Here is an 18,775-nt window from a genome sequence, read left to right as displayed (position 1 = left end):
ACCCACTGTTACACATATTTGAACATTCCCATACAAATGCTAGCCACACCGTGTGCCTGGGGCACCAGCTCCCTCAGTCCTCACGGTCCTCATCGGCAAACAGAGCCAGGGTCTCACCTAGCAGAGAGGACAGCATGGGATCATTCCCAGCACACAGCAGAACCTCACAAATGCTGCTTAATAGTTCTCCCACGTGCCACACCCCACACCTGCTCCCTGTCTGGATGTCTCTGCCTTGCTTCTGAGAGGACGCCCTCTCTGCCTTCTTGCCTGGGCAAATTCCTCATCCATCACATTCCTGCTAGATATCACCTCTTCTCCATGGCCTCCTTTCTCCACTCCCCTGGGAAGGAGGGATTTATGGCTGCCATGCCCTGGTGTGATGGCTGGGGTCCCCGCACAGTGCCCGTCTCTCCATCTTGGGCCAGCTGGAGCCTGGCCCTGTGCCAGTCTCAAGGAGCACAGTTGGAAGGGACCACAGCTCCCCTAAGTGGCAGATACGGGTCGGGTCGGCACCTTAAGCTCTGGATTGTTTTCTGGGGTCTTCTGTTAAAGCCTGAGGCAGCCCAGGCTAAGAAAACACTGCTTCCTGCCCGAGAAGAGGAAAGCTCAAGTGCAGGGGGGGCAGGGCGGGGTGAGGCTGCATCAGCACCACTAGATGCTTCTTGTACATGCATCAGCCTGTGGGCATTTGAAAGGCACTCCCACATTTGGCTCTCCCACCCATGGTTGAGCAGGGTCTCCCCTGAGGCTCAGCAAGAAGTGACTTGTGTGACTGGCATGGCGCCTCAGCAGTTGAAGGGGCTTACCCTGAGCCCGATGACCTGAGCCTCATCCCTAGGACTCATGTGGTGGAAGGAGAGAAGCCACTCACACAGGTTATCCTGTGACCTCTAAATACCATATAGCATGTATCCCCCACCCCACTCTAAATGCAAAGTAAATGCAATTAAAAAACCTTTTGCAGAAGTGACTATGGGGCTGGAGAGATGGCTCAGCTGTTAAGAGTGCATATATTGCTCTTCTAGAGGACAGGAGATCCAGGCACCCATTTTGGGTAGCTCACAACTGCCTGTAACTCCAGCTCCAGGGGATCTCATGCCTCTGGCCTCCATCAGTACTTGCACTAGTGTGTATGCATGCACACACACATGTGCATATGCACACATACACACATGCATGCATACCTGTGCATACAGACATGCATGCGTGCATACACGCACATACACACACATGCACACACGCAGGCATGTACAGAGACTTTAAAATAAAAAGTAATGACTTGTTTCTTCGTCATCCATCCATCCACCTGTCTGTCTGTCTATCCACCCATCTTTCATCTAATCGTTCATCCACTATCACCCATCTACAGACCCCTCTGTCAGTTCATCCACCCTCCGTCATCCTTCTATTGATCTTTCTTCCCATCCAGTCTCGAGCTCTCATGGATACACACCTCTTCATCATCCACCCATGCTCCATCCGTCTGCCTCCTACCGTTCACCCACGGATCCGTCTGTCCATCCATTCTCTGGCCGTCACACACCCATCCATCGACTTCCCGTCATCCGTCCACTCATACACACATACATCACCCTCCAACATCCATCTGTACGTCTATGTACTCATTCATTTTCAGTCTTCCAGCGTCCATTTGTCTATTCTCCGTCTACTCCCCATCTCCCTGTCTGCCCTCCAGCATTCATCCACCCACCCTACATTTATACACTCGCTCTGTATTCCGTCTGTCCATCCGCTCTTCATTCCCTGTCCATCCATCCATGCATCCTCTATCCCCACGCATCCCTCACTCATCCATGAGTCCTCCTTTCCTACCGCCATGCACTCATTCATCCACCTTCCCTCTCTTTCCACCTACTAATCCATTCCCTCCCTTCCTTCTTTCCCTTCCTCCCTCTCCCTCTCCCTTCCTCTCCCTTCTCTCTTCCTCTCTCTTCCTCTCCCTCTCTTCCTCTCCCTTCCCTCTCTTCTCCTCTTCCTCTCCCTTCCTTCTCCCCTTTCCTTCCTCTCCTTCTTTCCTTCCTCTCCCTTCTTCTTTCCTTCCTCTCCTTCCTCTCCCTTCTCCTTCCTCTCCTTCTTTCTTTCCTTCCTCTCCTTCCTTCTCCCTTCTCTCCTTCCTCTCCTTCCCTCCCTTCCTCTCCCTTCCTCTCCTTCTTCTCCCTTCCTCTCCTTCCTTCCCTTCCTCTCCCTTCCTCTCCCTTCCTCTCCCTTCTTCTCCCTTCCTCTCCCTTCCTCCGGAAGCTCTTCATTACCTGCTGCCATCTAGACTGCCCGCTGGCTGCTGAGGAGAGACAATAGAGAACTAAACCAGCTGTTGCCTGCATCAGAACTCAGATTCCTATGTGAGGAACTAACACCAATGGAAGGCGCCCACAGCTCTGTCTACTCTGTCTAGGATTACAAACCACGGGAGTGCTGGGAAGGGCCAGTACAGGGGCGGGGGGGGTATGGGGGGTGGTGATTAACAGGACACTGCTCAGGAGGTCAGGGGAAGTTTCTTGGGAGAAATGATAGCCACCCGAGTGCACTTCTGGGTAAGCAAGTCCAGGAAGCGAGCATGGCAGCCACTGCTTCCGCTGCTGTGGTTGGGGCACAAGCTGGAGGGAGACCGAAGTCCATCCTGGGAAGTTTAGCGGGCCAGTTTTTGTAAGGAACTTGTGCTATTTTCTGGAAAGCGACAGGCGGCCATTGATTCGTGGGCTTTAAACCAAGAAGTGACCCAGTGATCCATCATCCATTCATTCCACAGCAAGTCTGAGCTGAGCACTATCTATATGTCACGATTATTTTAGCCCCCGGAGACATAGCTGTGAATAAGACAGACGTGGTTTCTGTCCTGGCTCGAACCTGCCCAGTAGCCAAGGACACTCATAAAGGAAAATACAGGCGCTGACACGGACTACAGGTCGGAAGCGCGGCTGTGTTTTGTGTGAGACAATAGCAGTAGTAGCAGCAGCAGAGAGAGGTAGACAGAACTGAGAAATGAGTGCCTGGCCCTGGCCCAGCCTCCAATTGCCAAGCAAGACAGAGATGCATCTCAGGGTTGCTGTGTCCCACTATGCAGCCAGATGTGCAGAACACTTAGAACCCTGCCTCCCTCCGCCCAGTGGAAGGGAATTCCTGGGTTGTCCTCCCAACCCCATCCAGCTGCCTTCCTCTGGGAATCCACTGACCACCCCCGGCCCACCCCACCCTTCCATGTGGGACCTGCGCCCGGGAACAGCATCCATCCATCTGGCCCTACATCCATCAGCGTCAATCCCTGGCTGCAAAGGCAATATTTATAAATCACATTTCCAAACTGGCTACACATTTGTACAACGAAGCAGATGGGGTGGGGTAGCCGCTTGCCACCTAAGATATTTATACGGTGAGGAGGTGGGGGGTTGGCACATGGAGGGAAGGGGCTGAAGGACTGGAAGGCCTTCCGTGGCTGCTCTAACCTCAGCAGGCTAAGGTTAACCTCTCCCCAAAGCTCATGCTCGAGGGCCACCCCAGAAGGGAGCTCAGGAGGCCCCCAGAATAGGAGAAACAATGGGGGGAGGGGTGGAACCCCGGGGGCCTGGGGTTGGGGAGATCTTTGAACTTGGAGACGCGGGAGCAAGGCGGACAGAGTCCCTGGGTACCAGCTCAGGGTACCAGGGGAGGGATGTGCGGGCTGGGATGTATTGGTTATTGAATTACTTCCAAAAGATTTAAATAGTCGCAGCTCTGAGCCCTGGTTCCTCCCACGGCTTTAGCCTTTCTCAAAGCCATGACCCTGCCCCTCGGACACAGCAGGGGCTCCAGGGTCCAGGTCTAGCTGTTGTCATTGTTCTTTGGGAATCCATTGTCAGAGTAGAGGAATTGACTGGTAAAGGCTCTTAATATGGCTCTGAGGACTACAGGTATGTTTAGCTTCAGAGACCTTAGGGCTTCCCCGTGTCGGGGTCTGAAACTATTCCAGGACCAGAAGACCAACGTGGTCTGCCCCAGCGCCTCCCCACGACTGCCAGATTGCACGATTGACTGAGCGCCCTCCGTCCTGTTGTCTGTTTGTTTGAAACTTGACGTTTCTGCTAGCAGACTGTTCTCGCTGCGGTTATCCGCTTGGCTCACTCCCCGGTTGCTTTAATTCTTTCTTATTTGTGTGCGTGCAAGTATCTGCGTGTGCGATGTCTACTTGTGTGAGTGCGCATGTGCGGTGTACTCATCTGTGTGTGACTAGAGGTTAGCACTGAGTGTCCTCCTCTGTCATTTTCCTTAATTTTTGAGACAGGTTGGACTGGGTGACATTGATTAGGCTAGGTCAGCTGGTGGCAAGCCCCTAGGATCCCCCCAGTCCTTGCCTCTCGCTGACAGGGTTGTAACAGACACATGCTGCTGTGCTCAGCTTACATGGATGCTGGGATTTGAACTCAGGTCCTTGTGCTTGCATGGCTGACACTTTACCCACTGAGCCATGTCCCCATCCATTCCACTGCCTGCTCATTGTGGATCCCTCCAGGGAGGCTGTCCCAGAGTACCTTTCTGTTTCAGCTTCATGCTGCACATTTTGTCGAACTCTGACAAGGTGCCAGCCAGCATTGCTCTTGACACCCAAAGCCTATGATGAGCAGGACAGGGCCCAGACTCTTGAGGAACAAGGCTGCATCAGTCCTCCTCCCCTGCCACTCACTAGGCCGGATATATTATTGATTTGTTTAATTTCTGTCTTGCTTCAGTAGGCTGTGAAGCCCACACGGGTGAGGATTCTCTCCCCTCTGTCATTGAATTCCCAGGGCCCAGAGCAGAGCCCGCCTCACAGGAACTGGGTCTCAGTGGGGCTTAGGAGACTTAAGTAGAAAGGAAGAGTGTAAGGTCTGCAGCTGCCCCAGCAACCCTCTTCCCTCTGCGGTGCCTGGCTGCTGTATTAGCCCCATTTCCAGACAATGAAACTCAGGGTTAGAAAGGGACAGATAGTTGCCAGGAAGTCCTGGAGAGTCTGACCCCAAGCCTGGGTGCCTCCTGGGCTCCTCGCTCCTGTCCATTGACACCTGCCTCCCTCAGCTCTGTTTCTAAAGTTCCAGTGTCAATTTCATGGGGACCTCGGGGGACAGAGTGGGGTATCATGGAGTACTCAGATCAGACAGCTAGTCAGGTCACTTTTGTGGGGGAGGGCGACTAAGTCAAGGAAGATCAATATTATACAGAGACTGGTGTGTGTGTGTGTGTGTGTGTGTGTGTGTGTGTGTGTGTGTGGTGTGTGGTGTGTGGTATGTGTGGTGTGTGCATGCATGTGTGGGTGTGTGATGTGTGTGGTGTGTTTGTGTGCATGTGTGTGTGGTGTCTGTGTATTTAGTGTGTGTTTGTTGTTGTGTGTTTGTGTGTGTGTGTGTGGGTTTGTGTGTGTGTGTGGTGTGTGGTGTCTGTATGTGGCATGTGTGTGCGTGCATGCATGTGTGATGTGTGGGTGTATACGTGTGTATGTGTGGTATGGGGTATGTGTGTGTGTGTGTGTGTGTGTGTGGTGTGTTTGTGTGCATGTGTGTGTATGTGTGTGTGTGTGTGGTGTCTGTGTGTGTGGTGTGTGTGCGTGCATGCATGTGTGATGTGTGGGTGTGTGTGTGTGTGTGTATGGGGTGTGTGTGTGTGTGTGTGTGTGTGGTGTGTTTGTGTGCATGTGTGTGTATGTGTGTGTGTGTGTGGTGTGTGTGTATGGTGTCTGTGTGTGTGGTGTGTGTGTGCATGTGTGATGTGTGGTGTGTATACGTGTGTGTGTGGTGTGTGTATGTGTGGTGTGTGTGTACATGTGTACATGTGTGTGGTGTGTGCATGTGCATGTGTGCGTGCATGTGAGTGTTTAGTAAACATATATTTTGGAGGACCTGCAGAACTCTGGAGAAGGCCCTTTCCTTCTATGGCAACTAAAATGGAGGAACCTCCCTCCACTGACACAAGGGAGTCAAGTTGGGGACACCTTTGAACCACAGGTGGGGGTATGTATACACTGCTGCCTTCCTCTGTCACTTGGCTTGGGGACTCTCCACTGTCTATCCAACTGCTCCTCTGATGCTCTTCCAGATCTTCCCGACCGCCATTGCCTGCCCTTTGGATGTCTGAAAACTCAAGCCTGGCTCCCCAGGGCTTGGCCAGTGGCTGGTGTCAGCCCTGGTCTGACTCATACACTGTGACATTAGACCCAGCTCTGGCTCTCCGGGAGTCCTAGTTTACACACGGAGAACAGGGGAGGAAGACAAGGAGCCAGCCCCCTCCCTCCCTCACACGCCCTGGGAATGGTGGCTCACCTTCAATGTCCAGCAGAGAGAAGTGAGGGTTGCTGGGTGCCTCTGGTACCAGGCGGAAATAGAAGCGGTGGCCGCCCTGTGGTTCGTCTCTGTCCACCACACTGATGGTTTGAATGAGCTGTAGAGTAGGGAGAAGCAGGGTACACAATGAGGTGGAGTAGAGCTCTCTCACGGCAGCATCTCTGGTCCCCAGTGCCTGTGGGTACCTGGCCTGGCTTGGCGTCTTCACACACAGCGGCCTCGTAGGGCGTGGCCAGCTCTGGGGGATTGTCATTCACATCCAGGATTCGGATCCGTAGGGATGCCCGAGACAGCTGAGAATGATTGTCTGCAGGAAGAGTGGGGAGGAGAGCAAGAGCTTCAGGGGCGAGACCAGACGACCTACCTACTTCTAGGTGATTAGACAGTGGGGCCACACCGACAGACACTGTGGGTTATCCACATGGCCACAAGAACCAGGGCTGGGACACAATCTCCTAAACACCTCCACCCTCCACCATCCCCATAGCCACACTCCCTCCCATCTCATTCATTTCTCTGCCACATCCCTCTCCACCCTTTCTTCCATCTCCACAACCGTCTGCACTCTTGTGGCTCCATGTCTGCTGTCACAGTCACCATCTTCACCCTTCTCCTCTCCATCTCCATCACAGTCTTCACCAAATCCACCATCCCATCTTCATCGTTAATATTAGCATCAACTGCATTGCCAGGGCCACTATAACCTCCTCGGCCACAAACAACAGTACACCCACCCATCATCATCACCAAAATCATCACCAACACCACCATCACCATCACCAACACCAACACTCTACCCATCACCATCACCATCACCAACACCAACACTCTACCCATCACCATCACCATCACCAATACCAACACCATCACTTTCACCAGCACCCTACCCATCACCAAAACCATCACCAACACCCCACCCATCATCACCATCTCCAACACCATCACCAACACCCCATCCATCACCATCTCCAACATCATCAGTACCAGGAGCACCATCACAATCTGCGTCATTACAATTTTGACTGCTGCCACCATCACTGGATCATTACTGCTACCAAGCCATCGCCATGACGACCAGCAATACTGTCCTCCCTAACCCTAGCATGTAACACACAGAAGCACCCTCAACCCTGCTACCTTCATCCCTGTAGATCACCATCACCACATCTGTTAGCTCCACTCTCATCATCCCCATCACCCTCATGGCCACGGCCCCTCTACTACCACTACCAACATCCTAACCTCTTTCATCACTTGCCTTACAACATTGCCAGCGTAGCCACAGCCATGAGCAGTCAGTTATCACCACTGTCACTTCCACCATGACCACCAGCGGTCCTTTCAGATAAGCCCCTGCCTCCAACACTGTGTCACCTCCATCACTGTCTGCCCTGTCCCCTTGAGGTTATCGAATACTGCCAGAGCACACGTGTCCATCATTCAGCTGCCCTAGTGTATCCTAGTGGATCCTGTGTATTACTACGATTTGTGTTCCCGCACTGCAAAGGAGAAACTAAATGTGTTTAGACCATGGTCAGCTGGTGACTGAACCCCCAAACTCCTGCTCTCAGCACACCTAATCCTTCAAGGGCCAGATGAGTTCGAGGAGGCAAATTTGGCCTGTGAAGCAGGGTGCCCACAAACTCGAGGCTCTGTCTTTACTTAGCTCTGGGTCTCCAGCACAAGACATAGAATAGCTTGCCCCTCTCAGTTGGGCAGATGGGTGAAGTCAGAAGGGCTTGTGAAGAGACCTGGATTTCAGGCGTGGCTAAACCAACCCTAACCCAGAACTTGGGCTCAGGCAAGACGCTGATTTCAGTTTCCATCCCTGGAAAGTGCTGCACATGGAACGGTGATTAAGACCAAGCCCACCTCTGCCACACAGGAGCTTTGTGATCTCAACCAAGTGATGTTTCCAAGCTTCAGTTTTCTCCCTTGCTTACGGAACAGATGGGCTAAGGGTTAACGTCTCTGAAGTGCTCAGAACGGTGTACCCAGCACAGAAGATTGGTACACAGGTATCTAGCAAGCAATCTGACACCAGAGAATTGGCAGCCTCAACCTGGCCTCTTGGATCAGTTCCCTTACGGCTGGTTCCCCTAGCTTCCCTCCCAGAGTGCCTTGCCACTTTAACCTCAGTTAGCAAGCTCACGAATGACTGACCTTGTCTACCTGCCCCCTCCCTGCAGGTGCATCCCCCAGGAGAGGAAATGACAGCCCGCTTTCAAGAGGATGCTTGCATGACGGGAGTCTCCAACTGGGGTTGACAGGGAGCTATTTTGGGGGTAGTCTGGAAGTCCCCAGGCAGTCGTGCACCCCATGTTCAGAGGGAAGTGGACCCATCTACTGCCTTCTTTGAGCTCAGAGGCCACTGGATGCTGACTGCAGCTGCTGGAGACTTGATAGAACTGGAGGTGGGAAGGGCAGGTGGTCTAACTCTGGGAAACCAGGGGGGGGAGGAGGAGGAGGAAGAAGAGGAAGAGGAGGAGGAGAAAGAGGAAGAAGAGAAAGAAGAGGAGGAGGATGAGGAGGAGGAGGAAGAGGAGGAGGAAGGAAGAGGAGGAGGAAGAGGAGGAGGAGGAAGAGAAAGAAGAGGAGGAGGAAGAGGAGGACGAGGAAGAGGGGGAAGAGGAGGAAGAGGAGGAGGCCTTCCCCTCAGCAGAGGGCACACTATCTCCTCAGTTTACCCAGATATGCCACCTCAGCAGTTAGAGGGATTCTTCCGGGACCGAGGGAGGGGAATCGTGACTGGGGATGCCGAGAGAGCTGTTATTTTTTAAGAGCATATTGCTGGAGAACCTCCACAGACAGATGGGGTGCTTCTGGGAGGCAAGGGGAGAGGGAGGCAGGCAGGTGTCTGTCTCTCAGCTGATTGTGGGGCTAGTGAGGGTCTGTGAGTCCTTCCTGGCAGCCTGCCTCTGTAAGCAGGGGTGTGGGGTATCGGAGAGGCGGGGAAGAAGATCCTCCACCTCATGAAAGGGGTGAGCCTATGACAGCACTCTCCTGAAGGACAGTCACCCTCTACCCATGTTCTAACCGGGAGACCCTGTTGTCACACCATTGCTGTCACACCTGGGGCTTCCTGTCTCCCTTCCAACATGTCCCACACAGGTCACTTCCTAGGAGAGCCCTGAGTAAGTCCGTTTGCCTGAGTAAGGGTCTCCGATCTAAGAGCTAGCCAGCTGAGGACACTTACTTAAGAGGCTGTGCCTCCGAGTTGCCCAGGTTGCGGTGTTTGTCCAAAGACTTGGGGCCGGCCTGGAATTACCATTGCTCCTCACTGGGTCCTCAACATTAAGCAATGTGTCTCATCCTCAGAAAGTCACCTGGGAAGACTTCAAAAATACCAGTGCTAAAGGCTGGCATTGCTCAGGGAGGTTCGTCAGGTATCCAGCTTACAAATGCTGCCTTGGGGTAACTGGCAGGCCTTTGGTACCTTCCAGGCCTGTCTGGTTGGGCTGTGTCCCTCATAATCACTCACTCAGACCCACCTCCAGCACCTTCCAGGGGTCTGTCAGAGAACCGAGCATCCAGCAGTGTCGAACCTTGACCCCTGTCCAGTTTACGGCATGTTCTCATGCCTATGACCTCACATGGGTCTCCACACAGCCCAAGGTGATGTTAAGCCTATTTTCGTGGATGGAGAAACTGAGGGGAGGAGCAGGAACACCCCTGAAGTTGCCCTTAAGCCTCCTAAGTCTAAGTGTGTGGTCCAGACACAATGCCTGGCTCTCCTGCTGCCTGGGTCTTTGTCAATCCCGAGACAGCTGCACAGACTCCAGGCACAGGAGACCTCACCCAGTGCCCAGCGGCAGGTGCCCCCTCCAGGGGCCAGGTCTCCCCCCTCTGCCCCCCCCGCCCCCCGGTTGCCATCTCAGTTCGGCTGACTGACATGCAAATTAGTTTAATTATTTCTTCTTCTAAAATAAATTATATTTTGCAGTAGCTGCAATATGTTGTGTCAGGCGAAATTACATTCAATATTTTTAAACTAATTGATGCGGCCTTGAGGAAGGCTGATTGACAGCCCGGAGCTGAGCAGGCCTGCAGCCCTAACCGATTCCTAAATTAAAATTAAACGTGCTCTGGCCTGGCGCTTCCTTCGTCTGTTGGCTCCGCCGAGCATCTGGGGAGGTGGCAGGTGGAGCCCCAGGGATTGGAAGAGGCTGGGAAGGAAGGCTCTGGGCTCATAAAGACAGCAGAGTTAGGGCCAGAGAGCCACGGGGCTGGTCTCTCACCTTCCTGGTGCGGGGAGGTTCCCTAAACACAGCGGCTGGGGTGAGATGGGACATTTCGGAGCAGAGGCTTGTGGGTTTTTGCTGACGGCTGTGGAATTCGAGTCTCCTTTGGACCAAGGACACAGCCGTGAACAAGAACAACGTGGTCCTTTGGTCCAGAGGTGGAGACAGACAGCCCTCCAGCCTGCGTAATAAGAACTGAAAAGCTCAGGAACGGAGAGACCTGCCCTGGTGGGTGTGGGGACCTTTTCCATGGAGCAAGTGACAGTTCTACTTGGATCTGACTGGGAAGTAACTAGAGGAAGGGGACGAAGAGAGGAAGATTTCTCTGGGGAGAGGGATTGGCATGTGCAAAGGCCCTGGGGTCAGAGAGTGGGGTCCTTTCTGGTCTCTTCCAAGGAAGACCCCAGCTTCTGGGAGGGTCACTCTCAGGGCATCTAGACCCAACTGAGCAGAAAGCAGAGACGGATGGGGTCCGTGGGAAGGGAAGAGGACATGGGACATGGCCTAACAACCAGAAGGAAGGTGCTACCTTCCCCAAAGAAAGGCAGCAGACACATAGCAAGTCACCACCAAGGTCTGTGACTCCCCACGTCATCCTGTCAACTGTGGGACGAGGGAGGAATCCATTGCTGCTTTGTGGATGAGAAAAAAAAAGGCTCAGAGAGGTGAGGCAGCTTCCCCGAGCTCTCACTGGAGCAACAGATAGAGTAGGGTCAGGAGAAGGGAGCCCGACTTTCAAGGGAACATTTCTAACTGAGTCAACTCTTCAAGGCCTGTAAGGTCCTGTCTCCTTCAAGCAGTTCTCTGTGACTCCTGTACTGCTCCCTATCCCCCGCCCCCAGAAGATCTCCTGGCTTGGGTTAGATGGCCAACCCCTCCCCTGCCTTGGCCCTTTTTCCATTCCCCTCCCTCTGCCCTGGGTCTGCCCTTCAGCTCCTCCCTGATGGCTTGGTTCTTATTATGGTTCCCTCATCATCACACATACACATGGCTTCCTGTGTTACTTGCTGTCATGGCTTTTCCCAGGCACCTCTTGTTGTTGACTAAAAATGTGTGTGTGTGCATGTGTGTGTGTGTGTGCGTGTGTGTGTGCGCGTGTGTGCACACGTGCATGTGTGTGTTCCGGTGCATGTGTGAATGCTTACATGGAGGCCAGAAAGCAACCTCGGGTGTCATTCTTAGGATGCCGTTTACCTCCTCCTTTGAGACAGGGTCTCTCACCAGGATGTGATGACTAGACTGTACCAGTTAGCCAGCGAATCCCAGGGATTCTCCTGTCTTTTCCTCCTCAGCTCTGAGATTACAGGATTTCCCACCATGCCTAGCACTTTTATATGGCCTCCAGAGATTGGACTTAGGTCTTTGTGCTTGCAAAGCAAGTGTTTTACAGAGCACAAAGCTTACTTTTGCTGGTCTTATTCGTGCCCTCAGTAAGGAGAAGCGTTGTTGGACACTTCACATGAGGTGTATAATAGGTGCTTAATAAAAATATGCAGTGAGGGACATTCCCTGTCTGTGGCATGCATGCCTCTGCCCTGAGTTTAGGACAGAATCTGCAAAGGACCTGGGGGATGATACGGCTGTACCCATCCAAGGACCCAGGACAGGAGCAGGGGAAACCACGTCTGCAAAGATCAGTGAGTGGAGATGCTCTCCTTGGGGGTCACAGAGAAAGAGGAGCCCAGAGAGGAATAAGGTGGGACTTTGAGAGTGGAGAGTGTGGAACAAGCCAGAAGAACCAACTTTGCACCGAGTTACTGTGGCAGGCAGGGAGGCGGAGTGCAGGGACCCTCTCTCTGAGAGCCCTCGGCTCAGCTCCACCGTCCTCCCTCCTCCCCAGGGAATTAGATTGCATCCCAACCCTAGGCTCTGATTAGAGCCAGCCAGCTGGGCAGAAAGATTGATCTTCCCAATTACCACAGCCCAGGCAGGCGTGGGAGGAGGAGGGTAGAGAGCAGAGCCAGAGCCAGCAAAGGGTGTGAGGACAGCCTGAGAGGCCTCCTGGCACTTCTTGCCCTGTCCCCATGCCCTGTCTGTGGGAACAGGAGGCCCAGGCACCTTGTCTGTTCCCCTCAAGGACTTTTGTGATCTGCTTGGCTCTGGTGTGTGGAGAATGGCCTCTGCCTTTTTTGTGGACTTGACTCCTCCAAGAGTGGATAGACTTTGGGTACAAGAGGGGCCTTGAACACAGTATCTTTGGGGTCTGGAGCCTCGAGACGTTTCCTTCCCTCGGGACAGAGTGGGCTGAGACTCTGCAGACATCACAGTCTCTGGCCCTGTTGGTATCTGCCAAGTGCTAAGGCTTCTGAAGTTATCACTCAGTACAAGAGCTCAGTCACAGTTTCCGTACCTCTGAGAAGAAGGTGTCAAAGCAGCCCATCCCCAAGTCTTTCCCTAGATGGTCTGCCTGGCATCCATGCCCACCGGCCCTGTCTTGACACCCGCATGGAGTTAGCAGGAGTTATCTTGCTATCTCCGGGCTGTTCGGCTCCCTTCTGTTCACCCTTCTGCAGGCTAAGAAAACCACAAACACCCCACATCTGATCGCAGCACTCTTCAGCCGGAAGACCTGCACTAGCTCCCTATCACCCCGACCTCTGGCTCCACAGTGGACACTCAAGACCCTTCCTGTGTGGGCTAGCAAATATCTGCACGCCCTCCTCAGCTCCCTGCTCTAGGCATATGCACCACTCTGTTCTCAGAGGGGTCTCTAAGTCTCCCAGCTTTGGCTCACAGGAAGATCAAAATCCCAGCTCTTTAAAAACCTTCCTCGGGCTAGAGAGATGACTCAGAGTTTAAGAGCACTGACTGCTCTTCCAGAGGTCCTGGGTTCAGTTCCCAGCAACCACATGGTGGCTCATAACCTTCTATAACGGGATCTGGTGCTCTCTTCTGGCCTGCAGGCATATGTGCAGGCAGAATGCTATACCTAATAAATGAATAAATTAAAAAAAGCAAAAACAGCAAAAAACTTCCTCTTCCAGAGACACACCTTGGAATCCCCTTTTTCTGTCCCTCAGTGGTGAGCCAGTCCCTCCCAAAGCACCTAGATTTCACTCTAGGTCTTCCTTGGCCTCTCCCCTGCCCCCTCCCTCTGCCTTCTCCCCCTGCCATCTTCCCTCCCCTCCCCTCCCCTGCCCTCTCCCCTGCCCTTTCCTCTGCCCCCTCCCCTGCCTTCTCCCTTGTTCTCCAAGAAATTCAGAGAAGCCATCACCCAACTTGTTCATCAAGAGATCCCCCTGAGGCATTAGATAAGCAGTTAGGACTCCCTGGAGGAAGCCTGGGAGCCCTACCTCTTATGGCCTCTCCTCCTGACCTGTTCCTTCCTCAGCCTCTGTGCTCCCTCCACAGTGTTCCAAGGAACACAGGACAGAGAAAGTCAATTGGGAAGTCAACCACTCCCCCGACTTCCATTTCCTGTGTGAAATGGAGTTTGGTGGAGCTGGGCCACCATCTCTGACATCCCCCTGCCTCAGATTCCTTCCGTGGCTGTTAATAACACCTGCTAAGTATCTGACGGGCACTTTACTGGAACCAGACAAGTGTGATTTCCAAACTCAGAGGGGATTTTTGTTTTATAGGTGACACTGACCAATGCCTTTGAATAAACAGAGGCCACCACAATCTGTTGTCTCTGTCCCTCCCGCCCTCCAACAGGACGAGGAGTTACAGCCAAGTTAAAGGAGGGAGACAAGGCAGGCAGAGGAGGTAGCAGCTTCCAGAGGCAGGACCACACAAAGGGAGCCTTTCTCATTGTCCTGTTCTTCCGAACGCATGTGTGAGGTGGTACTTGGTCCAGGGCGACCCTTGTGGGCTGCTCCCAACTGACCTAGGCAGCTCCTTGTCATGGCCACTCAGCCACCTTCCTTGCTGGCCAGCTGATGACCAACCCCTCTGTCCCATCCTTGGCTCTCCCAGTCCCCCCTCCTCCCGCAGGACTATCCCTTTACAACTGCCCTTTCCACCGCGGGATCCAGACACAAATTGTACTTTAAATTCAATATTGGTCATTAATATTTCATGATTACAAAACGTTAAAGATAATGTCAGTGGAAGGAGCGTCTGCATGGGTAGGATGGATGACTCAGAGGTTCGGGAGAGAGGAGCCAGCATACTAAGTGGGCCCAAGCCTTTGAGGTAATCCAGCGTGACAGGCGGCTGCTCTGGCTGAGGGCAACATCCTCCAAGGGGCTCACAGAGCGCTGCAGCGTGTATAAATATTTCCCCTCTGATCCTTGTCACCTCTTGTTTGTTCCGCCTGGAAGCAGGTGGGGCTGTGTGACCCCTTGCTCATCCCTGGTTGCTTCTGAGGGAGCCATGAGGACACCTCAGCAGGAAGACACAGGGTCTGAGGGTGGATCCAGTGAGGGTGCTCTATACCTGGGCTCGGCAGACTTCTGGCATGAAGGACTGGGGTCACCCTGGGCTTGCATGGACTTGCTCTGTGGTTTGGGGCCTTAGTTTCCTCATCTGTGAAGGAGATAGGGCAACTCTGCCTTCAATAGGAATGGCTTGGAGGTGGTTGTGAGTAGGGGTTACTGGACACAAATTGTGTGTGTTTGTGTGTGTGTATGTGTGAGGGTGTGTGTTTGTGAGTTCGTGTGTGTGAGTGTGTTTGTGAGTTTGTGTTTGTGTGGGAGTGTGTGTGCATGTCTGCGTGTTTGTGTGTACATGTGCATACGTTTGTGAGTTTGTGTGTTTGTGTGTGTGTATGTGTATGTGTATGTGTGTATTGGTGTGTGTGTGTGTGTGTGTGTGTGTGTGTGTGTGTGCGTTTTGCCAAACATTGATGCCATTGTCTTCTCTATGACTCTCTGCTTATATGTTAAGGTCGGGTCTCTCACTTGAACTCAGGTTTGCCAGTTTGACTAGTCTAGCTGGCCACTCATTCTAGAGGTTTCTTGTCTCTTCCTCATGAGTAAGTGGGATTTACAGGTGGCACTTATAACACTTATGAGGGTGCTGGAAATTTGAAATCTTGTCCTCACTGAGCCATCTCTCTAGCCCCTGTGTGTGTGTGTGTGTGTGTGTGTGTATGTGTGTGTTTGTGTGTGTGTGTGTATGTGTGTGTGTGTGTGTGTATGTGTGTGTATGTGTGTGTGTATGTGTGTGTGTATGTGTGTGTATGTGTGTGTGTGTGTGTGTGTGTGTGTGTGTGTGTGTGTGTGTGTGTGTGTGTGTGTGTGTGTGTGTGTGTGTGTGTGTGTGTGTGTGTGTGTGTGTGTGTGTGTGTGTGTGTGTGTGTGTGTGTGTGTGTATGTGTGTGTGTGTGTGTATGTGTGTGTGTGTGTGTGTGTGTGTGTGTATGTGTGTGTGTGTATGTGTGTGTGTATGTGTGTATGTGTGTGTGTGTGTGTGTGTGTGTGTATGTGTGTGTGTGTGTGTGTGTGTGTGTGTGTGTAGGGGCATGCACATGCCACAGTGTACAAGTGTGGTCAGGAGACGATTTACAGGCGTTGGTTCTCACCTTCTACCACAGGTGTCCCAGGGACTGAACTTGGTTGTCATTCTTTAAGGCAAGTGTTTTCCCTTCTGGGCCATCTTGCCAGCCCTTTACTTTGGACTCGGGGTCTCACTGAACCTAGGATTTGCCAATTCATCTAGGTTGGCACCGGGAGTTTGCTGATGTCCACCTCCTGGTGCTGGGATTATGTTCTCATGTTCGCCTGTTATGTACAAACCCGGGGCCTGAGTTCGGGAAGCGCTTTGTACACTGAGCCATCTCCCTAGCCCCAGTGACCAGGGCACAACACGGGAGAGCCGAGCTCTGGAGTAGGACCGGCCAGGATGGGAAGGGGCTTCATCTGGATCTGTTTCCTCATCTACACATGGGGACCACTGTAGAACCAACACCCCTTAGACATGGGGACCCAGGGACCTCATCACTCTGAAGGGACTGGCCTCCAGTGGGAGTAGAAGGCACCACCTGCACAGTCAAGGCAGTCAGGGAAACATCAAATAAAGATCCGGCTAACACAGGCTGATTTCTCTGCACTGAGAAGAGGCAGCGCTCTGTGCTCTGTTTCCAATCGGTTAGTACAGAGGTGAGGAGTGGGCGGGTACTGTGGCCAGAGGGGCACCTCAAACCAGACTGCCTGTCTCCTTAGTCAGTCTCACTCTCATCCCTGTCGTCAGTGGGGTGAGGTGTAGAAGGCCCTGAGAGCCGAGAGGGAGGCCATGCAGCACCAGGCGCCAGATGTGTGTAGGAGGCAAACCACAGGTGAGAGAGAGCATTGGGCTTCTTAACCCAAGAAGGGACTTGCTAGTGGATGGCTGTCTGGCTGGTGACAATCTATAGGCACTTGTGCCTGGCAATCAGGCCTATGCCTTCTCTGCCCTGTCTGTCACAGAGTTTCCGTGGCAGCTGCCTTGGAGCTGGCGAGGGAGACTCAGAAGGTGGAGGAGCTCTTTCCTCCCCCCGTCCAGCGTGACTTCCTCTCCAGCCACCTTTGTTCTCTCTTCCAAGCGGAGGAGAAGTGGATTCAAAGGCTCCCAGACGCCGCGCTGAGGGCTGAGCCGGCTTTGTGTTTGCCTTTAAATCGCAGTTGAAAGAGACTAAGGGAACTTCAGCCTAGGGACTTCCTAGGCCCTGCCTTGGGCCAGCGGGGCCTCCGAAGTGGGAGGAGGAAGGGAAGATGGGCACAGGGAGGAGGGGGAGGCCAGCAGGAGGGCTCCGGGGATAGGGGTCGGCTTGAGACTCAGAGATGAACAGGGTGTCTGGACTCACTCATGACGCTTCCTAGAAGCTTGCCTGACAAGCCCTGCAGAGGTGACAGGCACCATTGGAGAGCAGGTGGAAGCAGAAGAGACCTGGCTGGCATTGGCTGGCTCTGCCCAGGGTCTCCTCCTTCGCTCCCGACATCCCACAGCCTTACTTATGCAAATGGATATTCCAGGGTCCTCCCTTTCTTTCCCAGTTCAAACCCCACCAACCCAGAGGCTCCAAGCTAGGCCGTCACTTCCAGAAACTCCACCTGAGCATAGCCAAATTCTTTTAGTGTTTTTTTGACCTCTGGACTCTTAAGCTCCTGACCCTACTCCATCAGCACCTCACTGTGCCCAGCAGCAGGGCCTGCCTCTGCACCTTCAGCTTATGCCACAAGGCAGCTTCTTCTCGCTCCCTCTCTTCCTGGTCCAGCCTGGGCTATCACCCCTCCCCCAACACTGCTGCTTCTGACCAAGCTCCCCGCCTCCTCTCAACACCCCGCCACCCACCGTCTATTCCGGACAGCATCATGGCTTTAATGCTCGAAGCCCTCTCCATTCTAAACTCAGGATAAGTGAAGTCCAACCCCTCCCTGCCAGCGGTGGACCACTCTGCCCTCTCCAACTATTTTGGCCTCCTGCGGTTCCTCTAACATACCAAGCAACTACCTCCCACCCCAGGGCCTTTGCACAGTTCGTTCCTCCTGCCGGAACGCTCTTGCCGAGATGCATGGTGTCCTGATCGTCCTGAGGTCTTTGTGAAAAGATCTCCCCAGAGTAGCCTTTGTTCCAAAGGAACACTGCCAGCTGTCCTTAGTCTCCTTGGCCCTACTGTTCCTTGGGACCACGTCACATAGGCTGACATACTAAGCGCACCTTTTCTCAGTTTGTGGCTGTCTCAGTTCTCTCCTGTAAGTCCCTGGACTTACCCTCCTTTGAGAGGCCCTAGAATAGAGCTTGACCTGACTAGATGTTCTGCGAATGAGGGAGGAAAGTTGGTCTCTCTACGCTGGCCCTTTCTTGTGGGTCCCACTAGATCTTCCATCCTGGAGATCTGACTTGCCACACCCACTCCCAGGTGGGCTCTTTGCCTAGTTTTCTATTCTTTTCCCACCTCAGCCCTTGCTCCCCCGCCCCACGTGACTTGACTGACAGTTCAGCCTTGGCTCTGCCCAGCCACGATTAGCCCCGCCCATTCATTTGGGCTCCTCTCCCCACGTGACCCATCTCACCTGCTTCCATGGCCAACACAGTAATGTTGTGCCAGCCGGCGGTTTCACGGTCCAGCCCCTTGCCAGTCACGATGGCGCCAGTGTCCGCATCGATGTCGAAGATCTGCTCCAAATCCGAGTCTCGGTCGATGGCGTACCTGAGTCGGGGGCAGGGTTGGGCTGATCAAACGTGTCCCATGCCAGGAGCCTGAGCCCATGATCTCTCTAATTCACCCTACTCCAAGAGAGGGACCAACCCCTGGAGACACAGAGATGGAAAGTGACCTGGCTTAGTGTCCCCTTGGAGCTG

At 53.3% G+C, this 18,775-nt stretch overlaps 1 protein-coding gene across 1 annotated transcript in view; it reads right to left on the bottom strand.

The window, feature by feature from the left end:
* Cdh22 (cadherin 22) overlaps positions 1-18,775 on the bottom strand; it is a 123,185-nt gene that overhangs the window by 6,342 nt on the left and 98,068 nt on the right. Inside the window, exons 8-10 of the mRNA XM_032904814.1 lie at positions 18,487-18,623; positions 6,494-6,615; positions 6,288-6,405 (exon numbers count right to left, since the gene is read on the bottom strand). Of these exons, the coding sequence (XP_032760705.1) occupies positions 6,288-6,405; positions 6,494-6,615; positions 18,487-18,623 (377 nt within the window). The remainder of the gene's footprint in view (positions 1-6,287; positions 6,406-6,493; positions 6,616-18,486; positions 18,624-18,775) is intronic.

The sequence above is a fragment of the Rattus rattus genome, chromosome 5, assembly GCF_011064425.1.
Source record: "Rattus rattus isolate New Zealand chromosome 5, Rrattus_CSIRO_v1, whole genome shotgun sequence".
NCBI lineage: Eukaryota > Metazoa > Chordata > Mammalia > Rodentia > Muridae > Rattus > Rattus rattus.
The sequence above is the reverse complement of the archived record's forward strand: the minus strand, read 5'-3'. Positions and strand labels throughout refer to the sequence as shown.